General features: G+C 44.2%; 1 protein-coding gene across 3 annotated transcripts in view; it reads left to right on the forward strand.

Annotated features, from left to right (window-relative positions):
• LOC128704010 (receptor-type tyrosine-protein phosphatase H) overlaps window positions 1-17,085 on the forward strand; it is a 35,744-nt gene continuing 18,659 nt past the window's right edge. The window contains exons 1-7 of one of the 3 annotated variants that reach the window (XM_070099228.1): window positions 1-19; window positions 7,481-7,508; window positions 7,612-7,974; window positions 12,232-12,495; window positions 13,384-13,502; window positions 15,040-15,096; window positions 16,506-16,620. In XM_070099228.1, coding sequence (XP_069955329.1) covers window positions 7,716-7,974; window positions 12,232-12,495; window positions 13,384-13,502; window positions 15,040-15,096; window positions 16,506-16,620 — 814 coding nt within the window. In that variant the 5' untranslated portion in view covers window positions 1-19; window positions 7,481-7,508; window positions 7,612-7,715. Of the gene's footprint in view, window positions 20-5,056; window positions 5,163-7,480; window positions 7,509-7,611; window positions 7,975-12,231; window positions 12,496-13,383; window positions 13,503-15,039; window positions 15,097-16,505; window positions 16,621-17,085 lie in introns of those variants that run through there. The other 2 variants (XM_070099226.1, XM_070099227.1) reach the window with 2 other exon arrangements.

Here is a 17,085-nt window from a genome sequence, read left to right on the forward strand (position 1 = left end):
CCCCTGCAACCACAATTAGGTGAGTCTGGGAAATGATGTAGTGAAGGCAGGATCCATACATAGCTTTAAGAAGAGGTATGTCTCCCAGAAATGCCCCGGCATAATAGTGACTTTCTTTGTATTTAGCAAACCAAAGCTGTAACCTTTACAAAGAAATAAATCTTTATCTTTTTGGAGCTGTGACTCGACCCCTGCAACCACAACTAGGTAAGTGCAATTAGGTGAGTACACACACACACACATACACACTGGTGCTGCCTACTCCAGTATGGGCCTGATGTACACAGTGTATGGGTATGCAGCAGTTATGTGGTTGATGTGTGCCTCAGGAGATGTGCTCGGTGTGATGCTCACCCCTAGATCCTTTTTCTTGAGTGAGATTTGCAGTCTTTGACCTTTGAAACATTCTCTGTCCACCGTGTCAATTCCTCTCATTATTTTATATGTTGTTATAATGTCCCCTCTTGTCGTGTGTGTGTGTGTGTGTGTGTGTGTGTACTCACCTATTTGTACTCACCTATTTGTACTCACCTATTTGTGGTTGCAGGGGTCGATTCATAGCTCCTGGCCCCGCCTCTTCACTGATTGCTACTAGGTCCTCTCTCTCCCTGCTCCATGAGCTATATCATACCTCGCCTTAAAACTATGTATGGTTCCCGCCTCCACTACTTCACTTTCTAGGCTATTCCATGGCCTGACTACTCTATGACTGAAGAAATACTTCCTAACATCCCTTTGATTCATCTGAGTCTGCAACTTCCAATTGTGACCTCTTGTGTCTGTGTCCCATCTCTGGAACATCCCGTCTTTGTCCACCTCGTCTATTCCGCGCAGTATTTTATATGTCGTTATCATATCTTCCCTGGCCCTCCTGGCCTCCAGTGTCGTCAGGCCGATTTCCCTCAACCTTTCTTCGTTAGACAATCCCCGTAGCTCTGGGACTAGTCTTGTTGCAAACCTTTGCACTTTCTCTAATTTCTTGACGTGCTTGACTAGGTGTGGATTCCAAACTGGTGCTGCATACTCCAGTATGGGCCTAACATAAATGGTATACAGAGTCTTGAAAGAATCCTTACTGAGGTACCGGAACGCTATCCGTAGGTTTGCCAGGCGCCCGTATGCTGCAGCAGTTATCTGATTGATGTGCGCCTCGGGAGATATGCTCGGTGTTATACTCACCCCCAGATCTTTTTCCTTGAGTGAGGTTTGCAGACTTTGGCCATCTAAACTACATTGTGTCTGCGGTCTTCTTTGCCCTTCCCCAATCTTCATGACTTTGCATTTGGCAGGGTTAAACTCAAGGAGCCAGTTGCTGGACCAGGCTTGTAGCCTGTCCAGGTCTCTTTGTAGTCCTGCCTGATCCTCATCCGAATTGATTCTTCTCATTAACTTCACATCGTCCGCAAACAAGGACACTTCTGAGTCTATCCCTTCCGTTATGTCATTCACATATACCAAGAACAGCACAGGTCCTAGGACTGACCCCTGTGGAACCCCGCTTGTCACAGGCGCCCACTCTGACACCTCGTCACGTACCATGACTCGTTGTTGCCTCCCTGTCAGGTATTCTCTGATCCATTGCAGTGCCTTTCCTGTTATGTGTGCCTGATCCTCTAGCTTTTGCAGTAACCTCTTGTGAGGAACTGTGTCGAAGGCCTTCTTGCAGTCCAAAAAAATGCAGTCGATCCACCCCTCTCTCTCTTGTCTTACTTCTGTCACCTTGTCATAAAACTCTAGTAGGTTTGTGACACAGGATTTTCCCTCCCTGAAACCATGCTGGTTGTCAATTATACACTTGTTTCTTTCCAGGTGCTCCACCACTCTCCTCCTGATGATCTTCTCCATGACCTTGCATACTATACACGTTAGTGATACAGGTCTGTAGTTTAGTGCCTCATGTCTGTCTCCCTTTTTAAAAATTGGGACTACATTTGCCATCTTCCATACCTCGGGGAGTTGCCCAGTTTCAAATGATGTGTTGAAGATCTTTGTTAACGGTACACACAATATCTCTGCTCCCTCTTTAAGGACCCATGGAGAGATGTTGTCTGGTCCCACCGCCTTTGAGGTGTCAAGTTCGCATAGCAGCTTCTTCACCTCCTCCTTGGTTATATGTACCTCATCCAGCACTTGCTGGTGCACCCCCCTGCTCTGATTTCCTGGAGTCCTACTGGTTTCCACTGTAAATACTTCTTTAAATCTTGTGTTGAGCTCCTGACATACCTCCCGGTCGTTTCTTGTGAATTCCCCATCACCCTTCCTCAGTCTGATTACCTGGTCCTTGACTGTTGTTTTCCTCCTGATGTGGCTGTACAACAGCTTCGGGTCAGTCTTGGCTTTCGATGCTATGTCCTTTTCGTATTGCCGCTGAGCCTCCCTTCTTATCTGTGCATATTCGTTTCTGGCTTTTCGGCTAATCTCTTTATTTTCCTGAGTTCTCTGTCTTCTGTACCTTTTCCATTCTCTAGTACACCTAGTTTTTGCCTCCCTACACCTTTGGGTGAACCAAGGACTCATTCTGTTCTTCCCATTATTTCTGTTTCCCTTGGGAACAAACCTCTCCTCTGCCTCCTTGCATTTTGTTGCCACATAGTCCATCATTTCTTGTACTGGTTTTCCTGTCGGTTCCCTCTCCCACTGAATGTCTTGAAAGAAGTTCCTCAAGCCTGAGTAGTTCCCCCTTTTGTAGTTTGTTTTTTCCCAGCCTATTCCTGCTGCTCTCTCCACTTGGAGCTCAACTATGTAGTCGAAGCACAGAACCACATGATCACTAGCTCCCAGGGGCCTTTCATACATGATATCCTCGATGTCAGAACTACTCAAGGTGAATACAAGGTCCAGTCTTGCTGGTTCATCCTCTCCTCTCTCTCTGGTAGTGTCTCTAACATGTTGATGCATGAGGTTTTCCAGTACCACATCCATCATCTTGGCTCTCCATGTTTCGGGACCCCTATGGGGCTCCAGGTTTTCCCAGTCAATCTCCTTGTGATTGAAATCACCCATAACTAGTAACTTTGCTCCCCCCATGTGTGCTCTCCTGGCCACCTCGGCTAGTGTGTCGATCATTGCTCTGTTGCTCTCATCGTATTCTTCTCTTGGCCTCCTGCAGTTCTGTGGTGGGTTGTACATTACTGCAATTATCACCTTATGTCCCTCAGACTGGATTGTTCCTACTAAGTAGTCCCTTTCGCCCGTGCCATCCATTCCTTCCATTTTCTCAAAACCCCACTGGCTTTTAATGAGCAGTGCAACTCCTCCTCCCCCTCTCCTCCCTCTGTCTTTCCTGAGGATTTGTGTGTGTGTGTGTGTGTGTGTGTGTGTGTGTGTGTGTGTGTGTGTGTGTGTGTGTGTGTGTGTGTGTGTGTGTGTGTGTGTGTGTGTGTGTTATTGTTGTTGTCATTCCTGAAATAAAGATGTTTGTTATGACTCGGCTTACGGCTGGGTGGCGGCTTGGCTATCATGTTACAGCTTATGACCTAGGCTTATAATGTACGTGTTGTCGTAGTCTATAGGCCTAGATTACAGCTGATAAATGAGAAGACTCCTGGAGCGGAAATGTCTGGTTATTTACAAGTAGCCAGACACTCCATAGCTCAGACAAATGTCACTACTTATATTAATAACGTTATTGTGCACCTTATACCCGTCCTGTGGGTGGTAGTTACCTTATACTTGTGTTTACAATTTACAAATATCTATTAAGTTATACCATGAATTAAGGAAAGATCCTGGACTTCACCTTACGAAACAGACAAAGCGAATACGATAGTAATTATGGACAAGGTGGATTATAGTGGAAAAATAACATTACTACAACAGAGGAACTAACATGCCTCTTAAGCGAGGATGCACACTCGTTCCATGCATGACACTATTGGAGTGATAAGCCAGTGGAAGGCCTCGGTCAGATGACCAAAAGCTCCAGCTATGGGTCATAATATGACTAAGACCCGCGTCAGGAAACACTTGTCCTGTTTCCTGACGAACCTTACCTAACCTAACTATATAGCCAGGGGGCAGCAAGTGTTTGATTCCATGCACTAGACGATTCAGAACCATCTTCTGAAATGTCTTTTTTGATGGTGATTTGGTCCATGTCTCATAGCTGGGTTGGTAGCGCACTCAGCTCATTCTTTGAGTGTCCACGGTTCGACCCCCGGTACAAGTGGAAACACTGGGGCGGGTTTCCCTAAGACGCCTGCAGCCCATGTTCACCTAGCAGTAGGTAGGTATCTGGGTATTAGTCGACTGGTGTGGGTCGCATCCTGGGGGTGAGCTGGGTTTTGAAATGAGTTGAGGTTAGATAACAGCTCTTGGTCTGTTCTCTTATGTATCTGCTGAAGAGGGCGGAAATATACAGATGAATTAATCTGAGTTTCTGTCTCCATGTTGGTTATTATTGAACATCAGTAAGTAACAATTGTTCATTATACTTTAGTTATACACATATGTATAATCTTTATTCCTACATGATACAACTTATACAGACCATAGCTGACACCAATAACACACTACTATATAGAAAGTCCCTTGTTATGCTGAGTATTTCCTGCAAATTAGGTCAATTTTGTCACCAGGATGCGACCCACACCAGTCCACTAACACCCAGGTACCTATTATACTGCTAGGTGAACATGGACAGCAGGTGTCTTTGAGGAAACACGTCCTAATGTTGTTAGGTAAGACACATATGCAACAGTTAGGTATCTTTATTATGAAACGTTTCGCCTACACAGTAGGCTTCTTCAGTCAAGTACAGAAAAGTTGATAGAAGCAGAAGATACTTGAAGACGATGTAATCAGTCCATCACCCTTAAAGTTTTGAGGTGGTCAGTCCCTCAGTCTGGAGAAGAGCATTGTTCCATAGTATGAAACAATCCTAATGTTCCCACCCGTACCGGGGATCGACCCCCCGGGCCTCAGTGTGTAAAGTGAGTGCGCTAGCGACCGAGCTACGGGCAAACATGGAAAAAAAATATTTAGTGAGTAACGTCACCTGTAAATAAAATGAATCTCAAGTCTGATAAGGACAGATAGATAAGTCGGTAAATCAGGTAAAAATTATACACAGATAAGATTGCAAGGAGTTAGTGGCTGTAGTGTGTTCCGAGGCAGCATGAAGCTAATTCTGTGCCCCTCACTGCTGCTCTTATTGTCCGTAAGTACGTCTGATCACACTACTGGTATTGTACTCGCCTATTTTTGGTTGCAGGGGTCGATTCACGGCTCCTGGTCACGCCTCTTCTGCTTGTACCAATGTTATTGTGTTACTCTTCTTATATTGCTGTTCTTGTGTGTGTTACGTAGCACACACTGGTGTTACTGTGTTAGAGAAGTTGTGTTTCCTGTAGGGGTGCCATGTTAACAACGTTAGTATACTGCCTGATGCTTCCAGTCACCAAACTACACACACCATGGGTCACACACCATGGGTCTCACACAATGGGTCACACACACCATGGGTCACACACCATGGGTCTCACACCATGGGTCTCACACCATGGGTCCCACACCATGGGTCCCACACCATGGGTCACACACCATGGGTCACACACCATGGGTCACACACCATGGGTCTCACACCATGGGTCCCACACCATGGGTCTCACCATGGGTCACACACCATGGGTCACACACCATGGGTCTCACACAATGGGTCACACACACCATGGGTCACACACCATGGGTCTCACACCATGGGTCACACACCATGGGTCTCACACCATGGGTCACACACCATGGGTCACACCATGGGTCCCACACCATGGGTCCCACACCATGGGTCACACACCGTGGGTCACACACCATGGGTCACACACCATGGGTCACACACCATGGGTCTCACACACATCAGGAAGGCATATAGAATACGTAAACAATGGCTGGTGGCTCAAGGCCCCACCATAACCCATTTTTTCAGTAGTTCTGTAAACAATACGTTTTTTAAGACAACCATAATAGTGAAAACGAATGTATGTAAACGGATAACTAAAATAAACCCAAGAATGACTTAACTCGCTGTAAGAAAAGTGATAATTGAGACCAGGTAAAAATCAACCATTTATTATGTTCTAGATATGTTGACAGCAAGTTAGGTTAGGTAAGATTGGCCAGGAAACATGACTCTGTGTTTGGTCATCTGACTGTGGCCTTCCGCTGGCTTACCACTCCACCCCTTTCAAAATAATGGTCATAGTTATAGCCATTTTTTACCATTATCATTATAACAAGGGATGAGTTCAAAGGGAGAACCCATGACCAACATCATTAAGAAAGGATGGGTTCAAAGGGAGAACCCATGACCAACATCATTAAGAAAGGATGGGTTCAAAGAGAGAACCCATGACCAACATCATTAAGAAAGGATGGGTTCAAAGGGAGAACCCATGACCAACATCATTAAGAAAGGATGGGTTCAAAGGGAGAACCCATGACCAACATCATTAAGAAAGGATGGGTTCAAAGAGAGAACCCATGACCAACATCATTAAGAAAGGATGGGTTCAAAGGGAGAACCCATGACCAACATCATTAAGAAAGGATGGGTTCAAAGGGAGAACCCATGACCAACATCATTAAGAAAGGATGGGTTCAAAGGGAGAACCCATGACCAACATCATTAAGAAAGGATGGGTTCAAAGGGAGAACCCATGACCAACATCATTAAGAAAGGATGGGTTCAAAGAGAGAACCCATGACCAACATCATTAAGAAAGGATGGGTTCAAAGGGAGAACCCATGACCAACATCATTAAGAAAGGATGGGTTCAAAGGGAGAACCCATGACCAACATCATTAAGAAAGGATGGGTTCAAAGAGAGAACCCATGACCAACATCATTAAGAAAGGATGGGTTCAAAGGGAGAACCCATGACCAACATCATTAAGAAAGGATGGGTTCAAAGGGAGAACCCATGACCAACATCATTAAGAAAGGATGGGTTCAAAGGGAGAACCCATGACCAACATCATTAAGAAAGGATGGGTTCAAAGGGAGAACCCATGACCAACATCATTAAGAAAGGATGGGTTCAAAGGGAGAACCCATGACCAACATCATTAAGAAAGGATGGGTTCAAAGGGAGAACCCATGACCAACATCATTAAGAAAGGATGGGTTCAAAGGGAGAACCCATGACCAACATCATTAAGAAAGGATGGGTTCAAAGGGAGAACCCATGACCATACCAACAATCACATCCAACAAAAAATCAATACACATAGTTTCGTTTGCAATAACGCTGTGCTGTGTAAATAAAAATTCTATGTCAAAATCAAGGTTAAAGTTATTTATTTATTGCACAAAGGAGAAACAAATCTGTACAGTAAATTAAATGTGAGACGCTGCAACACGAGAGCATAACTAATTTAGCCGAGTTATGGTTATGTATGCAACTGAGAATGTTGCTTGTTATATAGATGTATAAAGTTTGTAAATTCAAATTGGAACACAATCTAAATATTTTTTTTTATTTTGCAGGTCGATGTTCCAAGATGTGGAGCTGCATGTAAGTATTCTCTCTCACTCTCTCTCTCTCTCGCTCTCTTTCTCTAACAAGAACCAGAAAGCTTACTGCAATACTCATTTCTTGTGCTCTGGCGTTATTTCAGATATTTCTCCGCCTTCCAACGTGAAGGTCTTAAATACATCATCCACGGAGCTTCATGTGTCATGGAGCCCACCAGTGTCCTGGGTTAATATATCATCCACTGAGATGTCCCGGAACCCACCAGTGTCCTGGGTGAGGATGTCTCCAGCAATCACTGCCAAGACCAGCACTGTGTCCCAGCTCACCTACACTGTGTATTGGAGAGTGTCAGATGTTGACACCTGGGTGACACACAACACCAGTGACCTGGAGTACACCATCAGGGACCTGCAGGATTGTACGGTGTACCTGGTCAAAGTCACCTCCAGGGTGGATAACATGGAGTCAGCCTCGGGTCTCACAGCAAAAACAACATGTCTGAATGATAAGTCTGATGTTATTTTCTCTTTCGTGACAAGTTGATAAGTGACATACTTGTTCAACATTTCGGTAAGTTTCGCCAGTCAGTCCATTGCAGAGAAAGGTGGAAAATAAGGAGGAGTTTGAGGTGATCAGTCCCTCAGCCTGGAGTCGATGTGTTCACTCCATCAGTCATTTTTCTCAGATTGTTGGACTGAGTAAATTGACTCCAGGCTGAGGGAGTGATTACCTCATTCTCCTCCTCATCTTTCACCGTTCTTCTCTGTAATGGACTGAAGAAGCCACTGACTTGCGAAACGTTTCCTGAATAAAGCTGCCCAAATGTTACACAAGTACGTATCTCAGTTATGAACCCATTCCGGGGACCCGTGTGTGTCTATAGTAACTACCATTCACAGGATGGGTATAGGGATGCAAAATCAAACTAATAACTTTGCTCATGTGTTTTGGTCTATTTTGTAGTTCGATTGGTAGCGCACTCAACTCACACACTGAGGTCTGGGGATCGATCTCCGGTACGAGTGGAAACATTAAGACACCTGATGTCCATGTTCACCTAGCAGTAAAATAGGTACCCGGGTGTTAGTGAACTGGTGTGGGTCGCATCCTGGGACAAAAATTGACCTAATTTGCGGGAAATGCTCAGCATAACAAGTGGCTTTGTATATAATAGTAATATCTTTATTTACTACAAGTATATGCACATGGTATATAGGCCTAGCTGACATCAATGACACACTACTATATAGAAAGCTGCTTCTTATGCTGAGCATTTCCCATGTGAAAACCTGGGTAGCCACAGCCACTCAAGAGGGAGAGGTTTTTTAGTGCCAGGAAGGAAAAAAAAACTGGCAGGAAATGGCAGAAATCGTACACCAAATCCAGTCATTCCTGGAGTGGAACCACAGTCGATGGCCTCCACTCCAAACCAACAGATACAGATACTAATGCCGGAAAAAAAATTCCCCCCCAGTACCAACAATACCACCAGTCCGATGACATTCTTCTTTGCAAATATACAGGGTCTAAAGCCAGCAACAAACAACAAAATACCTTTCATCCGTGGACTGCTTGCAGAGGCAAAGGCAATGTTCGCGGCTTTCACTGAGACCCACATAAAGGATCACTTGGACAACGAAATATGGATCCCAGGTTACAACCTATACAGATGTGACAGAGTGAACAGGCAAAAGGGGGGGGGGGGGGGGGGTTGGCCTGTACATTGCAGAGTCACTTGTTTGCACAGAACTGCTTAATGCCTCAAATGATGTAGTGGAAGTTTTAGCAGTAAAGGTCGAGAACCAAAACCTAGTCATTGTGGTAGTCTACAAGCCTCCGGATGCAACTTCCCAGCAATTCCAGGAACAGCTGTTAAAAATTGACCACTGTCTGGAAAATCTTCCAGCTCCTGCACCCAACATCTTGCTCCTGGGGGATTTCAACTTAAGGCACCTAAAATGGAGGAATATAGCAAATAATATTGTTGCAGTAATAACACCAGGAGGCAGCTCTGATGAAAACTCACACTCACGCGAGCTTTTAAATCTCTGCACAAAATTCAATTTAAACCAGCAAATAATAGAGCCTACTAGACTGGAGAATACACTAGACCTCATCTTCACTAACAATGATGATCTGATAAGAAATGTCACCATATCAAAAACAATATACTCAGATCACAACATAATTGATGTTCAGACATGTATGCGCGGAGCCCCAGACCGACATAATGAGATTTGTCACGAGGGAGCATTCACCAAATTCAACTTCAATAACAAAAACATAAAGTGGGACCAAGTAAACCAAGTCCTAACCGATATAAGCTGGGAAGATATACTAAGCAACACAGGCCCCAACTTATGCCTAGAACAGATTAACTCGGTGGCACTCGATGTATGCACAAGGCTTATTCCTCTAAGAAGAAGGAGGAGTAGATGTAAAATAGAAAGAGACAGGCGCTCCCTTTACAGGCGACGGAAAAGAATAACAGAGCGGCTAAAAGAGGTCAATATATCTGAAATGCGTAGGGAGACACTGGTCAGAGAAATAGCAAGCATCGAACTTAAGCTAAAGGAATCTTATAGGAGTCAGGAATCGCGGGAAGAACTAAAAGCCATAAATGAAATCGAAAGAAACCCAAAGTATTTCTTCTCCTATGCCAAATCAAAGTCGAGAACAACGTCCAGTAGTGGGCCCCTACTTAAACAAGATGGGTCCTACACAGATGACAGCAAGGAAATGAGTGAGCTACTCAAGTCCCAATATGACTCGGTTTTTAGCAAGCCGCTAACCAGACTGAGAGTCGAAGATCAAAATGAATTTTTTATGAGAGAGCCACAGAATTTGGTTAACACAAGCCTATCTGATGTTATCCTGACGCCAAATGACTTCGAACAGGCGATAAATGACATGCCCATGCACTCTACCCCAGGGCCAGACTCATGGAACTCCGTGTTCATCAAGAACTGCGAGAAGCCCCTGTCACGAGCCTTTACCATCCTATGGAGAGGGAGCATGTTCCTCATCCTCATATCTGACATAGACAAGGAAGTCAGCCACAGCACCGTGTTTTCCTTTGCAGATGACACCCGAATCTGCATGACAGTGTCTTCCATTGCAGACACTGCAAGGCTCCAGGTGGACATCAACCAAATCTTTCAGTGGGCTGCAGAAAACAATTTGAAGTTCAACGATGAGAAATTTCAATTACTCAGATATGGTAAGCTCGAGGAAATTAAATCTTCATCAGAGTACAAAACAAATTCTGGCCACAAAATAGAGCGAAACACCAACGTCAAAGACCTGGGAGTGATCATGTCGGAGGATCTCACCTTCAAGGACCATAACATTGTATCAATCGCATCTGCTAGAAAAATGACAAGATGGATAATGAGAACCTTCAAAACTAGAGATGCCAAGCCCATGATGACAGTCTTCAGGTCACTTGTTCTATCTAGGCTGGAATATTGCTGCACACTAGCAACACCTTTCAAGGCAGGTGAAATTGCTGACCTAGAAAATGTACAGAGAACCTTCACGGTGCGCATAACGGAGATAAAACACCTCAATTACTGGGAGCGCTTGAGGTTCCTAAACCTGTATTCCCTGGAACGCAGGAGGGAGAGATACATGATTATATACACCTGGAAAATCCTAGAGGGACTAGTACCGAACTTGCACACGAAAATCACTCACTACGAAAGCAAAAGACTTGGCAGACGATGCAACATCCCCCCAATGAAAAGCAAGGGTGTCACTAGCACGTTAAGAGACCATACAATAAGTGTCAGGGGCCCGAGACTGTTCAACTGCCTCCCAGCACACATAAGGGGGATTACCAACAGACCCCTGGCAGTCTTCAAGCTGGCACTGGACAAGCACCTAAAGTCAGTTCCTGATCAGCCGGGCTGTGGCTCGTACGTTGGTTTGCGTGCAGCCAGCAGTAACAGGCTGGTTGATCAGGCTCTGATTAACCAGGAGGCCTGGTCACAGACCGGGCCGCGGGGGCGTTGACCCCCGGAACTCTCTCCAGGTAAACTCCAGTTCTGTCCCAGGATGCGACCCACACCAATCGACTAACACCCAAGTATCCATTTTAAACTGATGGGTGAACAGAGACAGCAGGTGTCTTATGGAAACACGTCCCTAATGCTTTCCAGTCGTACCGGAGGACATTCGAACCCCGGACCTCAGTGTGTGAGCTGAGGATGCGACCCACACTAGTCCACTAACACCCAGGTACCTGATAGGTGTACCTATCAGGTACCCCCCCTCCCCCCCGGCCATATCAACGCCCCCACGGCCTGGTCACAGACCGGGCCGTGGGGGCGTTGACCACCGGAACTCTCTCCAGGTATATTCCAGAGGATCTTGTGATATACATGGCGCCTTGAATGGCGAAACTAATTGGTTGATGCACTAAACTGTATGTATGTCACAGGTAGTGAATCATCTTACAAGGACTGGTGTCCTTACTATTAAAAAAAAGTTTCTCAGTATCACTTATTTCTGCTGGTGAGAAAAAAGAACAAAAGTACACAATACGGTGACTGGAACAATACAAGAATAACCCGCACATAGAAGAGAGTCAAGGTAATGACGATGCTTCATTCCGTCTTAGGCCATCTACAAGTTATACTAACAGTAGCTTGTGTAACTTGTAGATGGTCCATGTCTGTCCGAAACGTCGCAATTAGCTCCTCTCTATCCTATATGTGGGTTATTTGTGCATTGTACTGTTACTGATTTTCCCCATATATACATTCAGCACCAGAAGATCTTGTTTTGAGCGAGTCTGGAGACGACGTGTACGTGTCTTGGACGTGGTCACCGACAGGACTAGTGGTAGTGTTCACGGTGACGTGGTACAGGAATAACCAACTTCTTGGTAGCATCAACGTTACTGACACTCACTACACCATTAACAATGTCAGCTTGGATGAGAACCTCAAGGTGTGCGTCACCGCTGTTTACGACAACTGCAACAGCGTCCCTGTCTGCCAGACTGGAGAAAAACAGACTTCAGGTAATGGACACGAATTATACTATAACTTGCAGGGGAAAATTGAGATAATGATTCGGTCGCAGTTTCTGCTACTTTAGTCCAAGACTGACCGAATTGTCAATTTCCTCTTCTAAGTGAGCTGTTACATGAAGTATTACATTAACAGTATTGCGATATTTGTTATACATGAACGATACACAACACCGACAAAATGAAAATTAGACATGTGCAATATCTGGGTATCTTCATTATAGACGTTTCGCCATCCAGTGGCTTTATCAGTACAGTAGCCACCAGGCCACCGGTGGCCTGGCCTGGTGGCTAAAGCTTCCGCTTCACACACGGAGGGCCCGGGTTCGATTCCCGGCGGGTGGAAACATTTCGACACGTTTCCTTACACCTGTTGTCCTGTTCACCTAGCAGCAAATAGGTACCTGGGTGTTAGTCGACTGGTGTGGGTCGCATCCTGGGGGACAAGATTAAGGACCACAATGGAAATAAGTTAGACAGTCCTCGATGACGCACTGACTTTCTTGGGTTATCCTGGGTGGCTAACCCTCCGGGGTTAAAAATCCGAACGAAATCTTATATTATCTTAAGATAGTTGAACTATATGCAACAGATAAGGTAATCAGTCCCTCAGCCTTGGTGAATAACATCGTAGTCCTGAAGAATGTGAGGCATTCTTGATGACTACGGTGGTGTCCACCAACTCCAAGACTGAAGGACTGATGATTACCCCATCTTTTGTATTGATAGAGCCACTGGAGGGCGAAACATCTACAATAAAGATACCAGATGTTGCACATGTGTCTAATTCTTCACCTTGTCGATATTGTGTACCATACATGTGCAAGACCCACCTAGCATGGGCCACTACGTATACTATAATAACACTTACTGTTTCAGGAAAGGGTTTGATAATTGGTCTTAGCATTGGGATCCCTGCAGTTCTCATTATCATTGCTATCATTATCTACCTTTGCTGGCGTCCCAAACCTTCACAAATTTATAGTGCTGATATTGAGGTAAGAAGGATTTGTAGTGCCTATATCTGATTAAATATTTGTGAATTGTTGCTTTCTCGATTTGATAACGGTCCAAGGTGAACCGAAACTATGTGTTCCGTTTGTATTGTTGTGTTGTGAATACTTCTTGGTCATAATAATAATTATAATCTTTATATTAGCATAATGCAATGTTTGTACAGAGATGAGTGACATCTGTGTGTGCGTGTAGAAAGTCCTTAGTTTGCAAAGGATTTCTGGCAATATATATATATATATATATATATATATATATATATATATATATATATATATATATATATATATATATATATATATTTGTTCGGATTTTTAACCACGGAGGGTTAACTATCCAGGATATCCCAAGAAAGTCAGCGCACCATCGAGGGACTGTCTGTCTTATTTCCATTGGGGTTCTCAAATCTTGTCCCCCAGGATGCCACCCACATCAGTCCACTAACGCCCAGGTACCAACTTGCTTGCTAGGTGAACGGGGATAATAGGTGTAAGCTTGCCTATCTCTGCCTTATTAACTGCATGTAGTTGACCGATGATTATTCATATCTTACTATGTCCTGTTACCTATATTTAGCTTATCTTAATCTGATTATCTATCTGTGGTTTTCCTTTTCGTGATTATCTTCGTCAATGTACAAAAAATGATGAGTGGGCGATATTTAAAGTCCCTCTCCGTCTTCTGAAGAGGAGCTCAGAGGTCGAAATATGCAGACCTCTCATTATTTCTTCTTCTCCAAGTGGGCGCCTGCACTTACAGAATTCTGTCACCAATATCTCCAGTTAAGGTGCTCTGAGGGTGTAAAAATATTGGCTAAATCTCCCGCTTCACACACGGAGGGCCCGGGTTCGATTCCCGGCGGGTGGAAACATTTCGACACGTTTCCTTACACCTGTTGTCCTGTTCACCTAGCAGCAAATAGGTACCTGGGTGTTAGTCGACTGGTGTGGGTCGCATCCTGGGGGACAAGATTAAGGACCCCAATGGAAATAAGTTAGACAGTCCTCGATGACGCACTGACTTTCTTGGGTTATCCTGGGTGGCTAACCCCCCGGGGTTAAAAATCCGAACGAAATCTTATCTTATCTAACATTGAACATAATAATTTTGTGTCACACTGTATTGTGTACATATTAAATACAGATGATATGTGGAAGGAATGTGAAGTATCGCTCTGTATAGAGCTTTATCACGTCAAGAGTTGCTAAAGCTCTATACAGAGCAAAATATGACATGACGAAGCTCTATACAGAGCAAAACATGACACGACGAAGCTCTACACAGAGCAAAACATAACATGACAAAACTCTACACAAAATATGACATGATTAAATCGCTACACAGAGCAAGAAAAACACATGAAACTCTCCTCAGAGCGAAACATGACATGATAAACCTGTACATAGAGCGAAACACTCTCGGTCTTAAAGTTTGTTCTTCAACGCATTTCGCCTCTCTCCCTTTGTCTTCAGCATGACATTTGCACCTGAAGTTGCTGATGACCCACTGTCTGTGTTTCAGATCCGAGGGAGACAGAGCGGTGGACACAACCAGAGAGGTGAAGCACATTCGAAGAGCGTAAGTTAGGAACTCTCTAGAAATTTAACTCTGTTGTGGCAATGCTACCGTATCTTCTGGCATATAAGGCGCACGACAGAGGTATCGTAACGGTAAATCAGTAATCAAATTCAAAGGTTAATTATTTTTGTTTATATTAAAAAGCATAACCCAAAGCCTAATCTTGACCCTGACCTTGAGCATATAAGGCGCAGGGTGTTTCCCAAGACTTCTGTGGGGAAAAAGGCGCGTCTTATATGCCGAAAAATACGGTATGTGCCTTCTCTCTCTTTTTTTAATGCTTCTCACTGGCTGTATCGTTTGTTATTTATTAAGACCGTGAAATACAGTTACAAACAACCTATCTTAACATTACAGAACAAGCTACATGGGGATGGAAATCTTCAGCTCTAGATCTTTCACACTCGTGCGTCGTCAGGAGCTATCCAATGTTGCAAAACTAGCTGAAGATTTCCATCTCCATGTGACTTGTTCTGTATTTCCTACTGATGTCAAGATAATTATTTAGCATATATGTAGATGGAGTTGTAAAAGAAGTGAATGCTGGGGTGTTGGGGCAGAAAAATGAGATTAAAAGATAATGAAGCTTATACAGAGTGGAAGTTGTCACAGTTACTTCTTTCCTGATGACTTAGATCCTTAAGTTACAGAGTTTGGTGGACGAGTTTGAAAGGGTGTGTAAAAGGAGGACAATAAAACTAAATACACAGGAGCAAAGTGATGAGATTAGCAAAAAAGAGAAAATCTAGGCAGTGAAAGATTGGATATCAGACTGGATGAAGTGAATGACGGCAAGAGTGTCTCATGAGAGACGAGGTGAACCAGAGAATGGACGAGGGGGGAAATAGATTCTAGATCTAGACCATCTCCCTTTCTCGTTTTCCTAGTACAGTAGATGTGTGTGTGTGTGTACTCACCTATTTCCTAGGTCCAGTGTGTGTGTTTACTCACCTAATTGTGGTTGCAGGGGTCGAAATTCATCTCCTGGCCCCGCCTCTTCAGGGATCGCTGCTAGGTCCTCTCTCTCTGCTCCCCGAACTTTGTCATACTTCGTCTTAAAGCTATTTATGGTTCCTGCCTGTGTGTGTGTTCCAGTGTACCACACATGCATTCCGTGTGTGTTTATACCCCTATAAAGAGGTATTTAAATCTTTGGCTGTTTCCCCTATATAAACACGACGTCACTCCTAACATACAATGCTGTAAGTTGCCACTGTGGGTAATTTAGATTACTTGGTGTGTCCTAGATTAAGCTGTCCAGTAAGCTGAAATCAGTGATTATTATTATTATTATTATTATTATTATTATTATTATTATTATTATTATTATTATTATTATTATTATTATTATTATTACAGCGCCTGAGGAATAGGAGATAATCAAGTTGTGTAAATGGTGCTCTTTACAGGAGGAATTGTTGAGGAACGAATTTTATGCCAAATTCGCGAAGCAGGTATACAAGAAACCCACAAAGAACGCCTTGAATCACGCTCACAAGAACAGATATGCTGACATATTGCCATGTAAGTCTCTGGTAAGATGGGCACTCACTGCCCACAAATGGAGGGGGGAAATGGATACGTCTGCACACACAACATCTATATTGAAAACGTTTCGCTCCTGGAACCTTGATCACTGGTTTATTATCTATTATACACCCTATACCCATAGTGTGGGCGGTAATCATAAGATTATAGAGACTTGGCAGACGATGCAACATCCCCCCAATGAAAAGCAGGGGTGTCACTAGCACGTTAAGAGACCATACAATAAGTGTCAGGGGCCCGAGACTGTTCAACTGCCTCCCAGCACACATAAGGGGGATTACCAACAGACCCCTGGCAGTCTTCAAGCTGGCACTGGACAAGCACCTAAAGTCGGTTCCTGATCAGCCGGGCTGTGGCTCGTACGTTGGTTTGCGTACAGCCAGCAGCAACAGCCTGGTTGATCAGGCTCTGATCCACCAGGAGGCCTGGTCACAGACCGGG

This window comes from Cherax quadricarinatus, chromosome 66 (assembly GCF_038502225.1).
Source record: "Cherax quadricarinatus isolate ZL_2023a chromosome 66, ASM3850222v1, whole genome shotgun sequence".
In the NCBI taxonomy this organism is placed as follows: domain Eukaryota; kingdom Metazoa; phylum Arthropoda; class Malacostraca; order Decapoda; family Parastacidae; genus Cherax; species Cherax quadricarinatus.